Raw genomic sequence first — 26,017 nt, 5'->3', positions numbered from 1 at the left:
TAAAAAATCTGAGCCACATAATGGGCAGAGCATTATGTCACTGGAGAGTGGGGCTTCACCCGGGAGATAATTTTCATTTATCTTCCAAACAAGCAAACAGAACTCAGCCTTTCTATTTCTCAAAGTGTACCGCCTTAAAGACACAGCGACATGTTCCTGGTTTTTCTATGTGCACACGCTCCTCTGAGATGAACACCTGTCTAGCTCAGGTTCGCAGAATATGCCACCCCAAATCCACCACTTTGGCATGAGGGTTACTTTGAGCTAAAACACTTGAAAAACAGCAGATACAAGAAGGGCAGCCTCAGCTCCTCTCCTCTTTCAAACAGGAGATTAAAAATGTCCAAGGGTAGGGTGCCTCTGCACAGAGAGAAAAGAAACATTACTGGGTCATGGCCAAGAAATCTCTGGATAGCCTTTGCTAACTACATTCCTTTAGCCTGCCTACAGAATTGAGTTACATTTCCACAATTATTGCTCTTTGTTCAAATACAAAAACATCCAGATCTCGCCACTTCTTTGAAACTTTGTTTCATTAAAAAAGCAATGGTGTCCCATAACACTTTGATTAAAGGTGTGTGTGCTTTCGTCTAATTAATGGGTCTCAAGGTCTGTGGGTATAGCTCAGTGGTAAGACATTTGCCTAATGTATGTGAGGCCCCAGATTTGACCCCCAGGATTACAAAAATCAAATCAAATTAAAATCCTATCCCATGAATTTAATTCTGCGGTCTGACAAGGATCCTAAGAGAGTAAGATTTCTCATCTTTTATACATGCACAACTTTGTAGCATCCTCAAAATTATCATTCGCATAACCCCTCTGGAAGGAAACGAATGGTAAGTAAACATCCTGCTAGACCCTGTGCTAGGGACTTAGCAAACACAGCTCAGCTAATTCCTTGAATCCAGGATTAATGGTATCATATTTTTGGCCTGGAAGGTGAGATTTGGAGTGTCAGTAGCTTTTTCAAGTGTGTAGTCTGAATTCCCTGATGCCAAAGCTTTATTTCTCCAAAGTCACCACCATGTCTACACTTCACACATCTGCTTCTTTGTGAGTGAAACTAATTAAACGCCTCACAGGGTTGTTGTGGGACTAAAGAAGCAGTGTTTGCACGTACCTTTGTTTGTTTGTTTGGTTGTTGGTTTTTCGAGACAGGGTTTCTCTGTAGCTTTGGAGTCTGTCCTGGAACTAGCTCTTGTAGACCAGGCTGGCCTCGAACTCACAAAGATCCACCTCCCTCTGCTGGGATTAAAGGCTGTGCGCCACCATCTCCCAGCTCCAGTTACCTTTGTAAAGGCATGAGCTGCTGGCATTTGCCATTATCGGTATTATTACTGTCCTAGCTTCTGCCCAAGCCTCCACGGCCTCCATGGCCTATTTGAGGTGGACTTTCTCATTTGCAAATTCTAATCTCCACTTTAGTAACCTTGTTCCACGTCCAGGTTTTCTCACTGCCTTTCTGGACAGTATGAAGAAAGGTGTGTTAAGACTGAAAAACTGGTGTCTTTCTTCATGTGTTTTGAATCATGATCATCTGTTGTCTGTGTGGGAGTGCGGTTAAAAGATGCTGAAGTTTCTAGTCCTGGGTGCTAGCCCGACTGCTGAAGCTCTGCGGTGCTTTGTGAAGAAATTAACACGGAAAATACCGGCAAGCAGCCTGATTGCTGACAACAGCTCCCATCCTATTTCCCACTTCTCCCTCATCTCTTGGCTGCTGGAATTATTTGGCTTAAGGCACAACAGATCCTGCTGGAAGGACCTTTTGCAGAATTTTAGATTGCAGGAGGCTACTATGAACTTGAATACAGATTTCAATTTGCAGGGGAAGTGGAGCAGATGAATGACTCACTGTAAATAAAAGGAATGTCACGGTGTGAGGCTTTATTTAGTTGATCTTAATCCATTTTTGTGTAGCTGCAAATTAATACCATAGAGCGAATAATTTGGAAACAGCAGGGTTGTATTTCAGTCATGGCTCTGGAGGTTGGGAGGTCAAGGGCAGGTAGCCACATCTGTTGAGGGTCACTATATCATGAGATGGCGAGAGACTACAATGGCAAAATAGACTCTCTCTTGGCCCATTACAGAGAATACGGCATTCATGCACCCAATAAGCAACTATGCTGTTACATCAGGGATTGCATTTCCAACATGTGAGCTTCGGAGGACACATTCTGACTATGGCAGGCTCTGAAACTGACACCAATGCCCGATAATGTCTTGTTGGATCCTGTGTGGAACAGAAAGTTCCTGCTCACAGCTCACTAGGTTTCCAAATACTTGCATCACAATATGGAATGGAATTTTGTATTTGCCTTGCAGGTCCCATTATCATTCTGCATTTTCATATTGAATTATAAACAAAAATTTTATGCTGCTTACATTTAATGAAATTTTAATAAGACCATGTTTTGATGTTATTATTCAGATAATGTGATCCAAATTGCTTTCCTCTGAATATATTTGCATTAAAGAGGAAATCAATTTGAGTTCGTTCTTTGAACAGTTTTACCTATTTTCTTTGTAGCTTTAGAAAAGACAGGAAAGCTCAGTTTCCTTGTCAGTAAATGGAGAAGAAACACATTTGCTAAGATCTGTAGCCGCAGTGGCAACAGACTGCTGATGGTTTGAGTTAATGAAATGGCTCATTTTGTCTATTAGAGTTGCGCAATTTAAACCCTCTACAAACCGCACACATTGCAAATTGTAAGGGATGCTGGCTCTTCTTATTGCGACTTTAAAGCTTATGTATTAAGAAAGAAAATCAAGAGATCCACATTATCGCTACTCCCAATCACTGGTAACATAAATTAAATGATATCCTCTGGAGAGAGCAAGTTAGCATTCCTCTAACATCACGTTTCTGCTAAAATTATGGATAGATGTCCAAGGCAGTTTTCTCAAACACGTCTTCCGGAAGGTCAGCTCACATACCAAGATAAAACACAGTTTTGGCAGTTCTTCTATATATTTTCTCATACTCATATGGGTGAAGTTTAATGAAGAGAATTGAGTCTGGAAATAGTGGGAGAAATGTTACTTTAGAGAATTATTTCCCTACAGACCTACTCCAAGGGATTGCACAGAAAGTAACAGGCCTGGGGGTATGACCGTGCTTAGGAAAGGCACGCAAACGGAGTCCTCTGGGTCTTTCGTGTCCTCATTTGGTACACAAATGAACGGTTTTATTTTATTTCCCAGGTCTTTCTCTAAACTTCATCTAACACCCCCCACCGTCCCCCCCCCCACATTTATCCTTTGTGCTCCATATACAAATTTCTGATTTAAAAACTATGAAGCGCGCCTAAACCGGTGTGCCCTAGAATCCAGCCGTACACTTGCCGAGGAGTTTGGTTCCTGTTTTCTATTTATATGATTTCGTAAACACCATTCGATACTCATTAAAACCGGGGATGGAGAGCCAAGGCCAAGACCTTCCGCGTGCGCGGTAGCCGTCCGGATGCCCCGCCCCTCTCAGGCCGACTCCTGGTCGCACCGCTCCGCCTCCGGCACGCAGCGCGCAGGCGACCTGACGTCACGCGCGCGCCGCTCTTCCGCCCTGAACCTTAACGGGCGCGCTGCGCACAGGCTTCTGGCCGTTACTGCGAGGTGGACGCGGTCAGCTCTCCCCGGTTCGGTGACATGTTGCAGAAGCCCAGGGGCCGCGGCCGGCCCAGCACGCAGACCGATAGGGAGCGGGATTGGGAAGACGCTGGCGAGGAGGCTCCCAGCACGTCCCGCGGTACGGGCGGCTCGTCCCAGGGCTCCCGCGCCTCCCTGCAGCGCAGCCAGAAGCAGCTGGATCTGAAGGTGGCTGACCTGGTGCAGTTTCTGCTGATCAAGGACCAGAAGAAGATCCCCATCAAGCGCGCCGACATCTTGAAGCACGTGGTGGGTGACTACCGGGACATATACCCACGCATGCTGAGTCTGGCCGCCGAGCGCCTCCAATACGTGTTCGGGTACAAGCTGGTGGAGCTGGAGCCCAAGAGCCACACCTACATCCTCATCAACATGCTGGAGCCGGTGGAGGAGGACGCCGAAGTGAGGGGCGACCAGGGCACACCCACCACGGGCCTGCTCATGATAGTCTTGGGGCTCATCTTCATGAAAGGTAACACCATCACCGAGACCGAGGTCTGGGACTTTCTGCGGCGGCTCGGGGTGTACCCCACTAAGAAGCATTTAATTTTTGGTGACCCAAAGAAACTCATTACTGAAGACTTCGTGCGGCAGCGTTACCTGGAGTACCGGAGGATCCCCCATACCGATCCTGTGGACTATGAGCTTCAGTGGGGCCCGCGAACCAACCTGGAAACGAGCAAGATGAAAGTTCTTAAGTTCGTGGCTAAAGTCCATAATCAGGACCCCAAAGACTGGCCCACACAATACTGCGAGGCATTGGCGGATGAGGAGAATAGGGCCAGACCTGCAGCTAGTGCTCCAGCCACTCCTCTTGAACTCTTGAGGTGCAGTCTGAGGAACTCCCGAAACCCAGGAGAAAAGAACAGGGCAAGGGGGTTGGAGGAAGCTTGATTCTGCAGAGTGTAAATATGTAGCCTTAGGATGTTGTGCAGGGTTTTGATGTTTTATTATGGTTTGGGGCTTTAATCTTTCATTGCCGAAGAGATGGAAAACATCTTCATTGTTGTTTAAAGCGTTTCCTAGCTTTCTAAACGTAACTGGGAAATTTTATGACGTCAAACATATAAGTTGAACACTTAGGTAAATTGCTTCGATGCTTTCCTAGAAGATAAGGCAGCAAAGTAGCTATTATCTCTGATTATTCTAGTTCATGGGTGGGAGGGAGAAAGAGTCTTTTTGAAATTGCAAATAGAAATACAGTTGGTTTTGCCTCATGTCTACAAAACTTTAAAAATACATATTTTGTATGGATATGAGCACTGTCTTTGGTTCCAACCAACCTATCTGATGTGTTCTCTGATATTTTTATATTCATAATTATTACTGTTACCAATGGATGCCATTTAAGGTTTTTTTCTGTTTATAATAAATACTGTGCTTTTGAGTCAGTTCATCATTATGTTTGTTGTTTCTCTGTTAGAAATTGTGACTCGTAAGGAAGTGTCTGATTCTGAACGTTGTTGACCACGATTCTAAGGTCAACGGTTGCAGAAGTGCTTGAGTGTGGATATTGGAGCAAGTTGTAGGTCTCGGGTTTATACAACATTGTCACAGTGACTAACCAGACCTGTTGGGAATCACACTGCCAGTGTGCAAATCCCAGTCCCACCCCAAGGATTTAGCTTGTGTATCTATGGAATGGGCCAAATCCCATATCGAGTATGCCATTGTTGTGAATAGATAGGGAAGTTAGTGTAAACCTCAGTGAAGGGCCTGTGTGAATTGAGTCACTTTATACCGTATTTTTTACTCTTGATTTTGAGCTTCTTTTTGTTCTTCAGGTCATGCTGGGTCACTCCTAGAAGAACGGTCACAAGTTCTGGGGCTCGGAAGTTCTCCCCATTTTCTTTAGCATATTTGAATTGTTCTTTTAAGAGCTCAGTGTGATGTCTGGTGATGGCAGCCCAGACAGGCCAGCGTGAACAGGACAACCACAAGATCCCCTGGGCTTTGTGAGTTGTGGTACAGCACAGTGACAGGATGGAATTGGAGGTCATCTGACCTACTCAGTTTGAATTAAAGGTCAGGCTGGTTCCCTGGGGTGAGTTTTGAACTCTTGCCTCAACTGGAGAAAAACAATTCTGTGTTGCTATAGATGAGCCAGAAGAGACAGGCCCCTTGGAGTTCGTAATAGATTTCAGCCAAACACTAGACACGTGCAGTGAGCACAGTTGTTCTGAGGAGAGTTGCTCTAGGTTGACCAAAGGAGGCAGATACTTTCCAAGGGCACAGGGGAGGGCAGGTGACTTTCATCACCCTTGAACTGGAGGTTAATTTGTGGTAGTTACGAGGTGTGGAGGAGTGAGAAGGGCTACCGAGAGTTGATTTGTGTTGGCAATAGTGTCCTAGTTGGCTTTCTACTGCTGTGATGGATACTGTGACCTCGGCAGCTTGGGGAGGGACGTTTATTCCATAGCTGTAGTCCATCACTGAGGGGAGTCTGCAGGGATCTGGAGGCCAGAAATGCTCACTGGCTTGCTCAGCCTGCTTATACAGCTCAGAACCACCTGCCTGTGGATAGCATTGCCCACAGAGAGCTGGGCCTTCCCAAGTCAATCAGAAATCAAGAAAATGCCCCACAGGCCAATCTGATGGCAGCGTTTTCTCCACTGAGGGTCCCTCTTCTCAGATGGCCCTGGCTTATGTCAAATTGACAAAAGCAGTGTGAGCAGATTAGAGATTTTAAAACAGGGATTAGGTTTTCCTTAAGTCCCCCTTTTCTTGGTAAGCGTTTTATGTCAGCGTATGAATCACCTCTGCCTACTGGCCCCCTGACCTTTCTGAGTCCAGCTTTCAGGTGTGTTGTATGCATGCTGTCATCTGTACCCATAGTCTCAGGTAAAAACTGTCATAAAATCATGGTATCCCAGTTTTCTGAGATCTTCACAGTTGACTCTCTGATTGGTCTACTCCAGACGCAGTGCCACATGAGAGGGTAGATAGCTCTTACCTCGTTTCTTTCTTACCAGATTCCCTGGCTGCATAGCAAGCCATTATATGTTTTTATAACTTTACTTGTGTGTGCATGTTCATGAGAATCCATGGTTTCTTTTTGTGGACTTTCACAGCTTATGTAAGTGTCCTGTGTCCTTGATCACGGCTGTTTTCAGCCAACCGTTTCTGGAGTTTATCAGGGTAGATGCATGATCTGATTGATTCGTGTTTGTTTCCCTTTCAGGACGGGAGAGTAACACCCGCTAACTGCTGGACAGGCGCCTCCCAGCATTCTACTTTGGCCGGCATAGGTGTGCTACCTCAGGAATCCAAGCCAGAAGCTAACAGTTACCAGTGATATTTATCAAATGGCTCTCGAGTGCATATCAAGCATCTAGACAGTTTTTATTTTGTCTTTGCCAGTCATCCCACAGTCTGAAGCCCTTGTGAGAGAGCACTCGGCCTTCACAGCCCTGTAGTGGGTCTGTCATTGATACCTCACTGTGACGCTAGCTTCCACCCCCCTGTTACTCTCCAATCTGAGCATCAGATTGTAAACATCAAGTGTTCTTTCTGTGCATTGATTTTCAGGAGATTTTGGTAGCCTTAGCATATCAGTCCACTGCTGAATCCAGTTGCCAATACCATCTGGGCTTTTGTTTTGCCATACATATCTGGCTTTAATGTGTCTTAATTGTTAGCATTGTAATCCCTGTATTTTGTCCTATGCTTTGTAAAGTTCTCGCTAATCTTAATTATGAAGGTATTTTTTTTATTTTTGAGAATTTGATACGTGAGTGCTATATTGACATATTTCTACCCCTCCCCATGCCCACTCCAATTCCTCCTATTTCCCCCCCCCCACAGACACACCCGGCACTGTTTATGTAAGTGCAGCCTGCTGAGAACATTAGACTGACCAATCGGATTAGACAATCAATTTGGGACTTCATCCCTGAAGGAAATTAATTCTCCCTCTCTTCGCCATCATTTAATATCCTGCAGTTCTTCATCTAGGAGTGAGGCCTGTGAGTTTCCCCCATCTGCATTGGTGTGCCAACTGGTATTGCCATGTTGGGGACTTGTTTAGGCAGTCATGTTGTTAAGATTTCATGGGTGCAGCCTCCTCGTCATACATAGAGGAACCATCTCACGGCAGACATTCTGGTCCCCTGGCTTTTGCACTCTTTCTGCCCCCTCTTCTGTGCTGTCCCCTGAGGCCTGGGTGTAGTGGCTGTGTTGGAGATATGTCGATAGAGGTTGAGCAGCCAGTGTTGAGCTATTCTCTGCGTTCTGATCCACTGTAGATTCCTGTGGTCTCCACCTGGTGCCGAAAGAAACGGCGTTGATGAGGGCTGAGGGCTGCACTTATCTGTTTGCTGAGGATAAGGGTTTAGAATGCAGTCAGGAACTATGGTGATTTAAGAAAGGAGCAGGAGTAATTCTTGCCTGGGGTTCTCATCTTCACCAGCCAGAAGGTGTTGGCTGGCTTTATAGTATCAAGTATGGCTTCGCTCTTATCCTACTGGGTTCAATTATCTTATTAAGTTCAATTAGACAACTCTTAGTTATCCCCAAGATAGTGACTGCCACGATTGCACCCTTGGGGATATCTTGCTATGCTGGGAATTAATCTGGTTCATAGGTTTTACAGTTGGGTGGGCTATTTACTGCTTTTCTCCCTTGGCTGTTCTTGTAGCTCCTTTCGGTCCTGTGGACACTAGTCTTCATAGTCTTCAGGGAGAAGGCTTCTAGGTCAAATCTAGTTCAAGCAGCCAAGGGCAATGGCAGTAACATAAATATGGAGTCTCTCTGACTCCCTTGACCAGCAAACCCCTCAAGGGAAGGTTTGGCACAGATTGGGGGGCGGTTAGTCAGTTAGAGAAAGCCTTGTCACTCCAGGTGACATGACTTCATTCAACACACATGCACGTGGGTGTATGCAGGCACACACACACACACACACACACACACACACGCATAAATCCAATGGCAACAGCATGTTTCAGGCTGGCCTTGAGCTCAGTTCTGTTTCCTGAGCACCCAATGTTCTGAGATTACCAGTATGTGGCCTATGAGGCAGAGAGGATCCAAGTATGTTGTTAAAACCTTTTATTTGGAAAATTCTATATGTTAAAGTAGAAAAGCAATGTAATCACCTGGCTTCTCCAGTAATTTTGTTCCAACTGTGTCTCTATCCCCGTCTCCGTATATCTTCTGTACATTTTTACTTATTTTTCTGGTTTTTCAAGACAGGATTTCTCCATGTAGCTTTATCTGTCCTGGAACTCACTCTGTAGACCAGGCTGGCCTCAAGCTCACAGAGCTCCACCTTCCTCTGCCTCTCTGACTGCTGGGATTAAGGCAAACACCACCACTGTCCAGCTACTTGTACATGTTTTAGATGTGTCTCTGAAGATAAGAATTCTCACAGCGGGACAGATGACCCCTGTGTTTGCTGGATGCTGGGATGTCTTTCTGGCATTTATGTTGCTTATCTGACTTTCTTGCTATTCTAAAGCAGATTCCCCCTAGGCCATGGTAGAGACCCATTGCCATTTGTCTTCTGTTGATTTCTTGCTTTGCTCCACTTTGACCAGAGTGTGGACTTCATACTGCAATCTTTCCATATTTTTCAAGGATTTTCTGTCTCCTTGGGTACTTTTGTATCTATAGTTTTCTTTGCCAGGTTTAGTTTCATGATGGCAGCCTTGCATGACAAGAAGTGCTCCAGAGTCTCCTCCAAGTTTGGAAAAACTGGGATTGTTACTAACTCTTAAAGTGCTCAGGAGAATTCACTGGGAACCAAGATGGGGTTGCACTTTTTACTCTCTGCTAGGATTTTGGTTTCTGATTAATCGCTTGTAAATGTATCACAAGCATCTCCTTGTGAATGCATCTCCTTCCCATCCTAAGGTTTATGTTTTGTGGTTTGTGTGTGTGAGTGTGTGTGTATCTGGTATGTGTTTATGTGGTGTCTGTGTGGTGGGTGTTTAAGTGTGTGTGTTTATGTGGTGTGATAATAGTTGCCTGTTTCCATGAGCTGCCTTTATTGGAACATTATGCACTTTGTATGTCCAAAGAACAGTCTTACTCAATTTTACTTCTTGAGTAAAGAGTTGCACCTTGCTACTTCCAGGCTTTTCTCCACATCTTTGGACTGTGCTAGCTTGGTTATAGTGAGTTCAGTTGTGGTTCCCTGCGTCTCTGGAGACTGTGAGGTATTCACAACATACTACCATGTGTCTTCATCAGATACCAGGACATTTTAGCCATGAGTCTGTCCTTCAGGTTTGTTCTGACCTTCTCTGCTTCCCCTAGAACTGTGATCAGTTGGGTGCCCCCGCTGTTAGTTGGTAGTTTCTGTAAGTTGCTTAGCTTCTCTTTACCCCTCTCTCTTCTCTTCCTCCTCGGCAGGCTGGCCTCTGCTTCCCTGCATTGCACACCCTGCTTCTTACAACAGCTGAAGTCTGCAGCCAGAGTCCTTGCGTCTGCATCCAGCCGTATCACTTTCTACCTGCAGTTTCTGTCTCTTTCCCTTCTGTATCCCCTGTGTTGACATTCAGTTCTCCTTATCTATCATTTTCCTGATTTCCTTTAGTTCTGTGCCCAAGGTTTCCTGCAGCAATTTCAGAATAGTGAAGACTGTTCATTAAGAGTATTTCAACTAAATTGCCCTGTCTGAGCTGTCTCAAGAGGTTTTCTGTGGCTTCTTTTCCTGTGACTATCCATACCTTGCTGCTTCTTCCTGTGCTTTGGAAATTTTTGTTGACAGTTGAGACGCTTGAATCAACATTCAGTGCCAGTTCACTGGCTAACTCTATCCAGATAGAAAGTCTGGGGCAGGGGTGAGGGGAGTCCTTTCTGTGCTGGGCTTGGGCAGTGTTTGAATCCTTAGGGTTTTGAGGACAACCACTACAGCAACAGCAACAGCAACAGCACGTGGCGCCCTCTAGTGTTAACATCTTGTGCAGGCCCCAGATGGGGGGCTTTTTGTCTACAAGTGTTAGCACTCGGGTAGCGGCAGGTATATGGGATTTCCCTGCCCTTGCTAGCAACCATTGGCACAACTTCTGGACAGGCCACAAGTAGTAGAATTTCTCAGCCCTTGATAGATTTATTGGAAGTCTTCACAGCTCTCTGGGACTCTTCTGACATCAGGGCCTGTATTTCATCTTCTCCCTTTCCAGCCTTCTGTCCTTCGGCCTCAGCTTCCGACCCTCTCACCCTCTTGTCCCTGCTACGATTGCTCTCTGTTTACTGCGTCTTGTCGCTGTGCCTGCCAGCAGAGCTGCTGCCACTCCGGAGAGGTCTGAAGCTGCTCTTAGCTGCTGCCACTGTCCTGCAGCTCTGCATCTTCTGCAGCTCTATCAGTGCAGCCAGGCACTCTTGTGCTTCTGCAGTGGGGCCCGCTAATCACTCTGCCCTGCCTCTTCTTTGGCTGTGAAGTAGGTAGCAAGCCTGCCACTTCTGAGATGTGTTGTGAGTGGAGCGGCGGGCTACGTTCCTGGCACCCGGCCGCCTACATGGCTAGCTTTACACCCAAAATAATTACACGGAAACTGTATTCTTTTAAACACTGCTTGGCCCATTAGTTTCAACCTCTTATTGGCTAGCTCTTACATATTGATCTAACCCATTTCTAATATTCTGTGTAGCACCATGAGCTGGCTTACCAGGAAAGATCTTAACCTGCGTCTGTCTGGAGTGGGAGAATCATGGCGACTGCCTGACTTGGCTTCTTTCTTCCAGCATTCTGTTCTGTCTACTCCGCCTACCTAACTTTCTGTCCTATCAGGCCAAGCAGTTTTCTTTATTAGTTAACCAATGAAAGCAACAAACAAGATACAAGACCCATCTCCATCAGAGATGTGATATGCAATCTGCTCAGCTCCGCCCCTTCTCCAGAAACCAAACAGCTGACCACTGGCTAAACCTGCAGCTCAGTGTGCTGGTGCCCACTATGACTGCTGGTGCTGTCCATTGCCTCTGCCCTCCCCACCACTGTTCCTAATGCTGCTTTCTTCCTGTTACTGGCTCAGCACACTCCTCTTAAAGTAGGCCAGAAGAGTCTTTACTGGGCCTGATATTGGAACAGCAGGGGAGCAGCAGGAAGATGTCCCCAGCTACTCACCAAGCAGCAAAACAGCCTGACAGGGCAGTCAGAGGGAAGACCTGTGTACTAATCATAGCAAACTTGTCACAGGAATAAGGCTTGGTGCTTCCACCAATCACAGTGTTGTCTCTTTTGTACCAGTCACAATAATCCTATTGGGCCACTAGGAGAAGTGTTCCTCCTCTGGCCTGGGGAAAATAGGCTATCTAGAGCTCACCAAGACTTATGATAGCAGAAAGTTGAGCGTCACTTGTTTGAAACAGTCCTGACTGGGCTGTATCTTCAGGAGATGGATAAAGAAAGTAGCTATGGTCTCTGTGTAGTTTCTTCAGAGTGTCCCTGGCATGTTCAAAATGGTCAATGTGAGCGTAAGGGTGGGGTGGCTGACTGTTTGACTGACAGCCCTTTTGTTAGGGAAGCCAGAGAGGCAGGGGAGAGTCTAGCACCTACAAAGTAGTGTCAGATTGACCAGTCTACACTTCCTTTATTATTTATAGGAAATGAACATCAGAACGAGCACTTACAATATAAACCTAACTGATGGTTGACACTAAAAGTTATCTTAACAGTATTTACTACCTGCCCAGTGTCCCAGGGATGTGGCTATCCCCTCGTCTCTGTCAATTACTATGGAAATCAGAATTGCATTCTTTTTTTTTTTTCGAGACAGAGTTTCTCTGTAGCTTTGGTGTGTGTCCCGGAGCTAGCTCTTGTAGACCAGGCTGACCTCGAACTCCCAGAAATCCGCCTGCCTCTGCCTCCTGAGTGCTAGGATTAAAGGCGTGCGCCACCACCACCCGGCCACAGAATTGCATTCTTACAAACAATAGCTGAACAGTGAGAAACTACACAGAAGAGAACATGTGGGTTTACAGGGCCATACTTTTGACTGTTCCTGGTAGAATGCATCCTAAAGCTACAAAGAGGTCTTCATTTTAAATCATCTCCATGGTGTGTTTCTGTGTTTGGAAGAGCATTGCTCTTCTGAGGCTGTTTATGGTGCTATGAAGTTAATCACAATTATGTTGAAGAGAGAGGATTCTGGCATGGTTAGAAGTTGCAGACCAAGAATGGATGGGTTAAGTTAAAACCGCATATCTTCCATTGTGATTCAGAAATGTCAGTATAAACTCATGGTGAGTCTGCCAACTGGAAAGTTGAAAATAATGATCACCTAAAGAGAGAAGAACAACTTGAGCATAAAAGGTGTGACCTCTAAATCTTGTTTTCATTGAAAAGTACACACACTGTTCCATATTTGAGGCAGGAAGTGTGTAAGGTGGTCCTGGGACCCCAAAGAACCAGGGAGCAAGGACATTGAAGCTCATAAACTTCCAAGTAGACCCGAAGGGCCCAGGGGTCAACTTGAGTGTGTAGTGATGAATTGTGTTTGTTGAGCTTAAATGGTACCTAATGATACACTACACACACACACACACACACACACACACACTGAGTTTATATCCTCAGTTCCTAATGATATACTACACTACACACACACACACACACACACACACACTGAGTTTAGAGCCTCGGTTCCTAATGATACACCACACACACACACACACACACACACTGAGTTTAGAGCCTCGGTTCCTAATGATACACCACACACACACACACACACACACACGCACACACCAAATCAAACCAAAGCACTTCATTAGTTATCCTTGCAGAACACTCAAGAACCAGCTTTAAACATCACGATAAACACGGGCCAATGATGATAAAAACATTATTTCAAGAGGGAATTGGGACATATTCCAGACATTTCTAGTAGAAACTTAAACACTGAAGACGTGGGCTGTCAGTAATCCTGAAATATAATTAGAAGTAGATGGGAAAGTTCCTGGTAGCCACGGGTGACAGTTCCATTTCGTCAGACAGAATTCCGTTCCATTTGCATCGCCAAGAGTCATTTGCACTAATGTCCTTTTCTGTAGCGCGGAACGGTTTAAACCGGCATAATGAGGATGAAGGGCAAAGTAGCCCGGAAGGGCGCACTAGGAACCGTTGGGAACTGGTATTTCTCACCTGCTTCAAAGTCTTGACAAGTTTTCCTGGTACATTCTCTCTGCTTTGGATCATATTAGCTTAGATTACTCTTGAAGAGGTGTTTTTATAAGACTCGGCCTGGTTATCCACTAGGTAGGGCTAATGAATTCGTTTCCTCAGTAAGTTTGAACGTGGAGACTCGTGGATTTAGAATTGTCCCAGCATTTGGGAGGCAGGGGGAGGAGGACTGTGAGTTTGAGGCTGGAATGGGATATGTAGTGAGACTCTATCTGGAGGGGAGAAGAGGGGAGAGGAAGGGAGAAGGAGGGGAGGAGAGAGAAGGAAAGAGGAAGGGAGGGAAGAGGAGTGGAGAGGAAAGGAAAGAAGGGAAAAGAAGGGAAGGTTTCATAGCTGTCATACCTTATGCACCTTGACTATATCCTTGACTATTCAAAGCTTGGAAAATAGACAAGTGAGGCGAGATGAACATTCTAGAATTTGATACTATTGAATGTTCAGTTTTAAGAATCATGACAGCAGTACTTCAGTAATATTTTTAAAGATGGCTCACAATTCTTCAGAACTACACCCTGAAACATTTAAGGCATGGCTGTATGAATCCCATTTGTGGCAGAGTATTCCCCATGGAGAACAGTGAAGAACAGCTGGCCTGAGCTGGTTGATTATTGAGGATGGGCGATGAGTACCCAGGGCCTCTTTATCCGCTTCTCTTTTGCACGTGTACAAAATTTTCTACTCCAGAAACTAAACAAAATCAATTTAACATCCTTCTAATCAATATACCCCTTTCCTCGACTTCATTTAATAAGTTCTGGCATGTCCCTATTGAGCGTCTGGAATGCATAGTATTCTCGGGTTTCGCTTCTAAAATCTACATCGTAAGTTCCAAAGAAATGCGTGGTAACTCACTACGGCTTTTCAGAGTTTTCACTTTTGCTATGTAGGGTAACGCGAAGCTGCCATCTTGAGAAACAATCCCATTCTCCTTTAAAGCATATAGATATTGTTCGTGTAACTACTTCGTCAAGGCCAAGTGTTTGGGAAACCAAGTCATTTTCCCTCCAAGCCTCGCCGAGCGGGTAATCGATTTGTGTTTGGTTTGCTTCCAGATCACGTTCTTCATGCTACTCTCTGCCGTGTGTGTGATGCTCAACCTCGCTGGCTCCATCCTCTCCTGCCAGAATGCCCAGCTCGTCAGCGCCCTAGAAGGCTGCCAGCTGGTGAGTAGCGCAAGGCAAACTTTCTGCAAAGGTCAGAGGCACGGGTGTTACAGGAAGACATTTAAGGGATTACTTGTACTGTGTTCTTCAAGTCTCAACGATGTGTTCATTCATTAGCTTTTTAGTTGCTTGATGACTTTTATTCACATTGATTCACTTCTATGGATTCTCTTGATTAAAACATACTCTTGTAAATTATCCCCCCCCCCCACACACACACACTTTTTTGAGGCAGGATCTCACCAAGGTTAGCTCTGGCTGGCCTGGAATTCATTATGTAGACAGGGATAGCCTCGAAGTTTTGAAAATGTTCCCACATCTGCCTCCCAAGTGATGGGATTACAGACACACCCTTATTACAGTTAGTTTTGGCTCTCTCTCTATCTCTCTCTTCCTCTCTCTCGTGTGTGTATGAGTGTATATTGTGTGCCTCTGTGTGTGTAAGAGTATGTCTGTTGACTATGCCTGTGCATATGTGTGTGCGTGCATGCGTGTACACGTGTGTATGAATATGCATCTTAGTTAGAATTGCTATTGCGTGATGAAACACCATGACTAAAAGAACTCAGGGAAGAACGAGTTTATTTGGCGGATATATCCTGAATCTCAGTCCACTGAGAGAAGCCAAAGCAGGAACTCAAACAAATCAAGAACCCAGAAGTAGGAGCTGATGCAGAGGTCATGGAGGGGTACTGGTTACTGGCTTGTTCCTCATGGCTTGCTTATCCTGCCTTTTTGCAGACCAAGGACCACCAGCCCAGGGGTGGCACTGCCCACAATACTCTGGTCCCTCCAACATCAATCACTAATTAAGAAAATGCCCTCCAGGCTTACCTATAGCCCAATTTTATGGAAGCAATTTCTTAATCGAGGTTTCCTTCTCTCAGATAACTGAGATAATTCTAGCTTGTGTCAATCCGACATAAAAACAAAAATAGCCAGCACAGTGTGTGCTTGTGTGTGTTTGGGCTCACGGAGGATAACTGGTACAGCTTCGTTGCTAAAGAACTTGCTGAGATACAGAAACTAACTGTTGGAGCGTAGTCTGAACTGGATTTTCTCTGCTGTGACATTCACAGCACCATCCTCTGCAGGTGCTGTGTCCCCATGGTTACAAAGAACCCATATAGCCTGGGTTATATAGCCCTATAACCCTTTATCGGCAGTGGGGACTTGCCATCCTGCCTCCATAGCTTGGCATCGCCTTGTTCTGAGTACTTCATCCAGCGGACATGGTGTAAGCTAGCCATTTACAGGGGCTTAGGCAATTTTATTTGGGATTCTTATTTTCCTAGGCAAAGCACTGTGGGAGGCCTAAGTGTCTGGGGCACAGAGAAGTGGCAGTGCCTGGCAGCCCAGCTAAAAGTGAAGGCTTACACACAGTCTCTGGGGTTGAAGTGCTGTCCCTCCCAAGCCTTGATGTTAATCTCAGACTGCCCCTGTTTCAGAACATCCAGCACTGGGAGGAAGAAGAGGAGAGTTGGGTCCCTCTGATGAGTGAGAGGAGCATCACGTGCACACAGAGGGCTGCACTGATGCCCTCGCTGGCAGGTATCTCTGGCTAGATGATGCTGCAGAAGCACCACCATCTGTCTCACTTAGAGGGGATCCAAAGTGTCCCTCTGCCCAGGCACACAGAAGCCAGTCATGTGGCTTAGGGGCTACGTGCAGAATAGCGAGAGCTCTGTCACTGGAGTCATGGTCTTCTGTTAATATGATCTGACTTTGCACTGTGCCTCTCTCTCCCCCACTTAACTTCCCTTTCCTATTCTATGTGGTGTCCCCACCCCCCATTCTTCATAGGGTATTAAATGACATAGAAGTCTATATATGAGAAAAGTAGACCCGTTTTTCTCCTGTTGAAATAGAAAACAAAACTCATTTACAGTTTTATCAGTCAGTTTACAGTTTCTTCTCAGACTTTCCCATACACACCACAAGTACATATTACAGCTATATCTATATGTAGTGTAATTGCATATGCTCTAATACCCACGAGGCTTTGTGATTTGCTTTGCAACTAGTCACACTTATTATTTCTACAACTACCTGAATTCAGTAAGATTCCAGAGGTAATTCACCAGCACGAAGTCAGGAGCTGTGATGATCAGTATTGTCAGTGTCACAAGGCTTAGAATCTTCTTTCAGACAAATTTACGTTTTTTATCCATGAGGGGATTTTCTGGATTAGGCTCGTTGAGAAGGGAAGTCCAGTCCTAGATGTGAGTGAACCATTCCATGGGCCGGGGTCACAAGTTGTATTTTAAAAAGGGACTGAACTGAACATCAGAATTTACCTCTCTCTGCTTTCTGGTTGCTAAGTAACAAGCAGTCTCTGACTTCTACCATCATGCTTCTACCATAATGGATTGCAGCCCCAAACTGCAAAATGACCCATCCTTCCTTGTCTTTGGTGCACCAATGAGGAAAATGGTGGATGTATGGATGGCCAACATACATCCAGTATCTACCCTCCCAGAACACTTACATGTATGAACACACGAACAGTTGGACACATTGATCTACTTCTAGGCTTTTTATTCTGTCCCAATTTTGTGTCTGGCCATTTGCTAGTTTCTTATTTTCTTATTTTTAGAGATAGGGTCTCATTTTATAGAGACCTGGCTGGCCTGAGACTCACTAAGTAGACCACGCTGTCCTCAAACCCACAGAGATCCATCTGCCTCCACCTCCCAGGTGCTGAGACTTAATGTATATATCACATGCCTAGAAAATTACCTTCTTGGTTTTTATAACTGGTTGGAAACCCTGTTCCCATACTTATCACAAACACCTAGTCTGCTTTCTTAACAGCGTTAGTGTCTGTTCTTAAGTGTTTAGTCTCCAAAATGAACTTTGAAATTTGGGGGAGTCTAGAATCAAAAGAAAGGATTTGAGATTTTAATTGGAATAGATAACATTTATGCATAGCCTTGAGAACTGATATTAGATAGTTCCTTGTCTTCCCACTCAAGGACACAGGGTATGTTTTGTGTTATCTGAATTTTCTCCACTAGTTAATTGTGGGGTTTAGCTCTCTTTAGAATAGCTGGCCCATTGCCATATGGACACACAGTATCTGTGTCTCTTTTCTATGCATGATTTAAAATCATCTAGTTTTCTCTGCATAAAAAGATCTGTAAGTGAAAGTAATTTCCTTACTCTAAACATCTCGGACACACTCTGTATCCATAGTGTATAATAGTTTCTTCTTTCCTTTCTAGCCATTATTTCATTATTGTCGTGTGGATTTTGTGTGTGTGTGTGTGTGTGTTATTATTACACGTGTGGCAGTTTACACACAGGCACAGACAACCATGTACTTGCTGACATTTCCCCATGAATTCTTGGAAAGATTTATTTTGCTGGTAAGCAGAGACCAGTGAAGAATTTCTCTGGACGGGTGTGTGGTGTTTTGGTCACTATTACTTCATGAAGGAGTTTAGTCTTCTGCTCAAATGAAAATAACAGAGAATGTGACCTTTTGCACACAAATGCAAAGCAGGGATGCTTGATACAAGGGAGCTGGCCTAGGTCCTGCAGGCATGGCTGTCCACAAGACAGGAACCTGCAAACAGGCCTGGAAAAGATAAACTCAGAACAGTCTCAGGTAATGCACGTTCATGCACTCCAGATTGATAAAGTGAGCTGAGTTTGCAGGGAGACCTATAATCCTATCACTTTGAGGCTTAGATGGAAGAATCACAAGTTGCCTTGGGCTGCCTACTAAGATTTCACTTCAGAAAACTAAGAGTAGTGCTCTTGCTAATAACCTTAAATCCCTGGGTTGACTCTCACAACAGACAGACAGACAGACAGACAGACAGGCAGGCAGGCAGGCAGGCAGACACACACAAATAAAAAGCAAAATTGATGAACTTATTTCTAATTGGTCTTTAAAAACAAGGTACCATGTAACACTTTTACCAAAAATCTGCGACTGTGCCTGGTTACCCAGCCCCGAGTAAATACTATGTGTGTTCTTAGAAATGTTATTTGTCAATCTCATTGTATAATTTTCATTTCCTTAATGAAAAGTAAGGCTTATATTTTTGCAATTTAAATTTTATGTTGTCAGTGTATTATGTTACTTATTCTCTGTCATTTTTATGATTAATAAATATTTACTATGTCAAGAAGTCTAGACTTTATTATATATATTTTAATCGTTCCTTTTTTTCTTGAGGCTTGTTATTTACACGTTGACAATTGCCATGGTGTTATTTTTGGAGGGAAATTTTATGTTATATCCAATTCTTGTCCATCTGCATCCCCTGCTGACTTCCAGATCACGTGGTTTGCCTAGAAAAACCTTCCAACTTTAAGTTTATGAACAATTTTCTCACTTCTCTAAATTTTACAGATTTTTTTAAATATTGGTAAATTTTATGGGTCTTGGGTTTAATTTTAAATATTTTTTTAATATTTATTTATTTATTATGTATACAATATTCTGTCTGTGTATGTGCCTGAAGGCCAGAAGAGGGTGCCAGACCTCTTTACAGATGGTTGTGAGCCACCATGTGGTTGCTGGGAATTGAACTCAGGACCTTTGGAAGAGCAGGCAATGCCCTTAACCACTGAGCCATCTCTCCAGCCCCAATTTTAAATATTTTTTAATTAACTTTATGTGTATGCATATGTGTCTGAGGGTATATATATGTGAACCATGTGAATGCAAGAGCTCTTAGAGCCCAGAAGAGGGCACCAGATCCCCTGGAACTGACATTATAGACAGTTGCGAGTTGCTGGGTAGGTGCTGGGACCTGAACCAAGTCCCTTTGCAAGAGCAGCAAGTGCTCTTAACCACAGAGCCACCTGTCTATCCCCTGGGTTTATTTTTTTTTTAAATGAACATTAGCACACTTTTAGTAGTGACCTTAAAGAACACACAGGTGGGCAGCATCTGGAGAAGTCGTGGTGGGTGGCACTCTGGGGACAGCTAGGGCACAATTGCCAGCAGAGAGCACAGACACACTATCCCCTAAGGTCTCTTTCCTAAGAACCCTCGTAGCAGTTTAAAAAAAAATCATTTACAGATTTAAAACAAACATGCCGTTTCAATTAAAACCATGGTAAGAGACAAAGAAACATTGCTTTTCAGTGTGTCCCCAAATGCCTCCCCATGTGGCCTAACTCCAGACTTTGTGTGCATCAGACTATGACAGCATGAGCTTTGTTTAAATGAAGCTTTGTTGATAATGACCAAATCCTCCCAGCGTGTTTGGAGTTTCTGTCACACCTTTTCTGTGTTTTCAAATGAGAAGTCTAACTGAGAACACTTTTTCAATGAAATTTGATACATAGGATGATGATTATCCTGTCTTAAATGAAAAGACACCAGTTCTCAATTTTTCCTTTTTTTTTTTGCCTGTTTATTTATTTATTTATTAAAGATTTCTGTGTCTTCCCCGCCACCGCCTCCCACTTCCCTCCCCATCCCCCAATCAAGTCCCCCTCCCTCGTCAGCCCAAAGAGTAATCAGGGTTCCCTGCCCTGTGGGAAGTCCAAGGACCACCCACCTCCATCCAGGTCTAGTAAGGTGAGCATCCAAACTGCCTAGGCTCCCGCAAAGCCAGTACATGCAGTAGGATCAATTTTCAAATGTGAAGTAAAATACAAATCAGGTCTCATATAGAAGATGCAAACAACACACACATTGGATGAAAACTGCTAGTCCCCCATCTTTCTGCCTCCCACTCCAACCACACAGGCACCTGCTTAATGATACATACACATCTTTCGTATTCATAGATATTTGTGTGCATGTCTGTGTACACATATGTGCCCAAATACAACACTTTATGTTCAGATGAGGAAGCCCGTGTTGTGGGTATCTGTGGGGGATGCCTTTCCCATGCAAGGCTCTGCTTGAGCCTTACCACGAGTGTCTTGGAGACACAGGGTGCTCTGGCCTGCTCTGCTCCACTGTTGTTCCACCTTATGAACAAGCACTTCTGTCTGCAGGTCTGAGAAACCTGAACGCAGTCAGGTAATAATGATTTTAATAAATCAAAAGAAAAATCACTGTAGAGTGCAGTGGATGAATCCATTTGTCCTTGGAATTGCTGCAGAAACTAGAGATGCAGGCGAAGGGCGAGGCATCTGTTTGGCTCCTTTCGTGAAGCCCCGGTCTTGAAATGTGCTGTTTAATGTTTCCATGCCAACCTAGCACTGTTTGACACACGGTGACAACGATGACCGTCATGGCTGCTGTCTGGATTCAGTGCTTGCCATGTGCAAGGAACAGCTCCCAGCCCAACAGTTCTCAACCTTAATGCTGTGACCCTTTGATACAGTTCATGTTGTGGTGACCCCGGACTGTCATTCCGTTGCCATTTCATAACTGTATTTTTGCTACTGTTATGAATGAAGTGTAGTGTAACCGATATGCAGGATGTCTAATATGCGACCCCTGTGAACGGGTCATTTGACAGGTTGAGAACCATGGCCTCGGCCTCTTGTGTGGATTCACTTAATTACCTCTGGCCACTCTGAACACAAGACACTGCCGTCCCCTTCTTATAGGCAGGAAAAACAAGAGTCCTTGCGAGTTAAGTGTGTAGTTCCAAAGTCATGCAGCTATGCATGCAGTATGGGCATCAGATTCCAGTTCTCAACCATTAGCAAATCACTATATTTGGCCTTTAGAATGATGCTGACAATTGAAGGATAGGGAAAGGATGTGAAGTGCCGGACAGTAGAAGGATTTCTAAGACAAGAACTGCTTCTTGTCTATAATTGGGTAGAGTAGATTGTAGAATTAACTAATTTATTCATTATGTTTCTAATGGTGGGAGTTAGGAACCAGGACGTCACAAATGTGATGCAACAAGGTAAATCTCTGCGTAGACTCCATCTCTTTATAGAACATAGTTTCCAGGAGCCTAAGCTAAAATGGATGTCACAGCAAAGAGGTGTGGAGCCAACCATATATATGCAGCTTTGTAAGAAGCATGAGCACGTCCTTTGTAGTCACATCAAGCCTATAAGAGGTTAAAGGACCCCCCCCCACACACACACACAGAGTAAATAAGAGTATCACATAAGCCTATAAGAGGGTAAAGGACTACTCCCTCGGAGTAAACAATAGCATGGCTTCCATTGTTTTCCCACAGCTATACCAGTGGTTTGGGTTCTTTTAAATTAGCCTGATCACACCGCAGGGATAGTGTGATCCGTTCTTGTTAGCTGTGAAGCCGGGGTGTCCCTATCCTTCCTTGTGACCGTGGTATACACACTAATTGGATGCCTCTCCAGTCCCTGGCCAGGCTTTCGGGTATGCACCTGTGTCCCCCAGAACAAAAGAGGTGGCCCAGGAGTCCTGACATGTGTGCAGCCATTTGGATGCGAAAGCAGCAGCTGCCTCCTTCCTTCTGCCCGATGAGCTGAACCTCAGACTTTCTCTCTGTGTGCCTCCCACGTATGGTGCCTGATTTCGCTGTTCAGAGTGCAGCCCGTTTCCTGGGAGTAATTGGGAAAGGACTCTTTTTTCCACCCAGGGAAGCAGGTGGCAACAGAAAATCAAGCCTTGTACAACACCATGAGAAGCCTTGGTGTACGTGGTTATTATAATTTCTATACCACCACCCCCCATTTTTAGAGATCTCATTATATCCTAGGCTGACTTTGAACTCACAGTGTAGCCAGAGAGGACCATAAGCATCTGCTTCCACCTCCCTGAGTGTTGGGATTACAGGCACATTCCACCCTGCTTTATATTTTATTTTTAATACAATTTAATTTGTTCTAGTAAATATTATCAATTGCACAAAACAAAGAAAATGTCAGTACTTAGTCAACTTTTCCCCCCCACATTGTATTAGACATTATATAGTATAAAACGTCAATACCCTTTTTAGGAATAGTTTTTGTAGTGTATTGAACCACAGAGAGTAACACACATCTGTCTCTAAATACTGTGATTCTTTAAAGAATATAAATTTCTCTTTGAAAAGACAATATTAGGACAGGAAAGTCATTCTAATGGGATTATCTTATGATGATGGCTAATTGAAGATCTTTAGAATTTTCAAAAATTAAACTGAAGTTAGAATATTTGGTTAGTGGTACACAGGCAATTTCACCCAGTTTGATACTTGAGACCAGACTCTGATAACTATAAAAGTTATCAGCTGGGCGGTGGGCGGTGGTGGCACACGCCTTTAATCCCAGCACTCGGGGAGGCAGAAACAGGTGGATCTCTGTGAGTTTGAGGCCAACTTGGTCGACAAGAGCTAATTCCAGACAGGTTCCAAAGCTACAGAGAAACCCTGTCCAAAGAGAGAGAGAGAGAGAGAGAGAGAGAGAGAGAGAGAGAGAGAGAGAGAGAGAGAGAGAGAGAGAGAGAGAGAGAGAGAAATCACTCTTTTCTTTAGAGAAGAAGCAAATGTAGATACCCATTAATATTCCGAGAGATTAAAACAACAACACAAACGTTAAAACAAAAAAAAGAAAATCAAAGATTAGCCTTATTTGATAATTAAAGCACCTGCTCTGTAATAATGTGAAATAAATATAATTAATTGTGGTCAGCAACACCAAACTCATTAGCCCAACACATAAGCATGTATTTTAGAATCTAGGCTTTCAAACCATATGCTTCTAATTCATGCAATTAACTACTAACCACCACCACCACCTGGTTCCTGTACTGTACACTCTTACACTAGTGGGCTCACTTGTCCTGGCTGGTCCGTATCATAGCCCACAAGGGTCACAGCTGGGTTAGACTTCTGATACTTTTCTCGCCGGGCAGGTGACTAGCACTTCTGCCTAGGGAAGTTAGGTAGCAGGATGGAAGCTTCCAGCTAAGTTCCAACTAATTTCTCTATGTGCTGCAACCAAAAGGTTTAGTGTTTTCAGCCACATGGTCTTAATGTCCGGTTCTGTTAGGCAACCCAGAGCAGTGGCATGGCCTATGTTGTTTAGAGGGCCACTGAGGCCGCCATGACCAACAACATGTAGGAAGTATCCCCTACCTGGCCCTGGAGATTTTATTTAATAACCTATGGTCTCCAAAAGGGGCATTATGCATGCATGCAAGTCACCTCTGTTCACATGCTTTTCTAGGAATTATATATTTAAAATATGCCTTCAAGGTTTGCATATGTCTTTTTCATATATCCTTACTGTTGGTTGAACTTTTGCCCTATTGGTCTCTTCTCTATCCCCTCCTCCACCTCCACTTAAACCTTCCCACCCCTGGTAACCCTACGTTCATATCACATGGGTTCTACCATGCCCCTTCCCTCAAAGCCTTTACGAGTATCTTGTCCTCTACGTGTGTTCCAAGTGAAACACACAAGTCTAAGAACTTGAAGCTAAGGTTTGCATCTGAGAAAGAGGATGTGGCGTTTGTCTTCTGGGCCTGGGCTACTGCATTCAGGATATCTTCTGGTTCAAGTCCCTGTGAATCTCGTTTTTGTCTACAGAGCTGAATGAGATTTCGTTTTATGTACCCCAAGTTCAGGATTCATCCCTAGACTGATGCATATCTAGGTTGCTTATATCTTCTGTTTACTATGGATAGAGCAGTAATGAACTCAGTTGAGTGAATGAATATCTCTGCCATAGACGATGGAGTCTTTTCAGTGTATGCCCAGGTGTGCTATAACTGGGCCATACGACAGTTCTATTTTTAGCTTTTTGAGAAACCTCCACACTGATCTTCATAGTGGTTGCACCAGGTTACACTCCTACCAACCTTGCCAGACTTTGTTTTCATCTGTTTGCTAGGCCATTCTGACTGAGGGTGCGGGGGAGGATGTTGTGTAAGTATCTGTTAGGTTCACCTTACCTATGATGTCATTTAATTCCAGGTTTTTTTTTCATTTGTTTTTCTGACTATTCCATCTGTCTAATGGTGGGTATGTGTATCGAAGTCACTATCGTTGTGTTGGATTAACCTGAATCTTCATATGTAATACTATTTGCTCTTTTGAAATTGAGCACACCTGTGTTTGGTGAGTATCTATTTAGAACTGTAATTTTTTCTAATGGATTTTTTTCCATGGTCAGTATGCAGTGACCTTCTTTGTATCTTCAAACTTGATTTAGTTTGAAGTCTGCTTTGTCACATTAGAATAGTCACACCGGCTTGTCTCCCGGTTGCATTTGCTTGGAACCCCGTTTTTCATTCTTTCACCCTATAAAATAATGCTTATCTTAACGGTAAGGTGTGTTTCTTGGAGGAAGCAAAAAGAAAAATTCTGTTGTATAGTCTAGTCTTCTAGTCTGTGTCTTCTGATAGGAAAACCTAGATCATTTATATTCAGAGTTATCTCTGGAAGATGTGATTGGTATCTGTCATTGTGTTGAATTGGTAATCCTTTGTTCTCCTAACCCTCGTTGGCTTAATGATGGTCTTAGCATTGCTTGGGTTTTCCTCATAGTGTCTTCTGTGTGTATCTTTCGCTTCACCCTGAAGTATTTCTTCCAGTATCATCTATGGGTGGTCATAAATTCCTTCACTTGTGTTTACTGTAGGAAGTTTTTCCTCCTCTTTCAATCATAAGGGTAGTTTTTCGGGCTTTATTAGGCTAGATTGACAGTTGTGGTCCTTTGGACTATGAAATGCATCTGTCTAAGCTCTTCTGGGTTTTAAGCTTTCCACTGAAGATTCAGCTGTTCTGTGGGTAGCTGCCCCTATGTGTGACTTGACCCTACTCTTACAGCTTTAAATACACTTTTTTTTCTTTCATATATTCAGTGTTTTAACTCCAACATGATGTGGAGAGTTTCTCTTCTGGTCCTGCGTATTTGCTATTCTCTGTGCCTCTTGTGCAGGGATCACCCTCTCTTCATACATTAGAATATTTCTTATGAAATATTTACTGAAAATATTTTCTCTGCCCTTGGATTGAAATTCTCCTTCTTTTATGCTCGAAGTGGTAGAGTTTGCCTTTTCATGGCATACAGAGATCTCGCATGCTCTGTTGATACATGAGAAGCATGGGCTATAAGTGCATAGTATTCTTTAATAAACATGTTAGGGTATTTTTATATATTTTAAATATCTGTGCTCCTTTACATGCAGGATTTTTGTCTACTATCCCACTGATCATTTGTATATTTT

General features: G+C 44.0%; 2 protein-coding genes across 2 annotated transcripts in view; both read left to right on the top strand.

Annotated features, from left to right (window-relative positions):
• Positions 1-26,017, top strand: part of Entrep2 (endosomal transmembrane epsin interactor 2) — a 382,445-nt gene that overhangs the window by 272,588 nt on the left and 83,840 nt on the right. Inside the window, exon 3 of the mRNA XM_050149176.1 lies at positions 14,830-14,940. Within this exon, the coding sequence (XP_050005133.1) occupies positions 14,830-14,940 (111 nt within the window). The remainder of the gene's footprint in view (positions 1-14,829; positions 14,941-26,017) is intronic.
• Nsmce3 (NSE3 homolog, SMC5-SMC6 complex component) lies at positions 3,533-5,039 on the top strand. Its single transcript, XM_050149177.1, has one exon. The coding sequence runs from the start codon at positions 3,649-3,651 to the stop codon at positions 4,540-4,542; it is 894 nt and encodes a 297-aa protein (XP_050005134.1). The 5' UTR covers positions 3,533-3,648; the 3' UTR covers positions 4,543-5,039.

This window comes from Alexandromys fortis, unplaced genomic scaffold, assembly GCF_014885135.2.
Source record: "Alexandromys fortis isolate MF-2015 unplaced genomic scaffold, M_Fortis_MF-2015_v1.1 scaffold_67, whole genome shotgun sequence".
In the NCBI taxonomy this organism is placed as follows: Eukaryota; Metazoa; Chordata; class Mammalia; order Rodentia; family Cricetidae; genus Alexandromys; species Alexandromys fortis.
This window is presented reverse-complemented; position numbering and strand designations above follow the sequence as displayed.

Bases quoted from the DNA above. Each gene is read 5' to 3' on its own strand.
- Nsmce3 (XM_050149177.1), top strand. From the start codon at position 3,649: ATGTTGCAGAAGCCCAGGGGCCGCGGCCGGCCCAGCACGCAGACCGAT.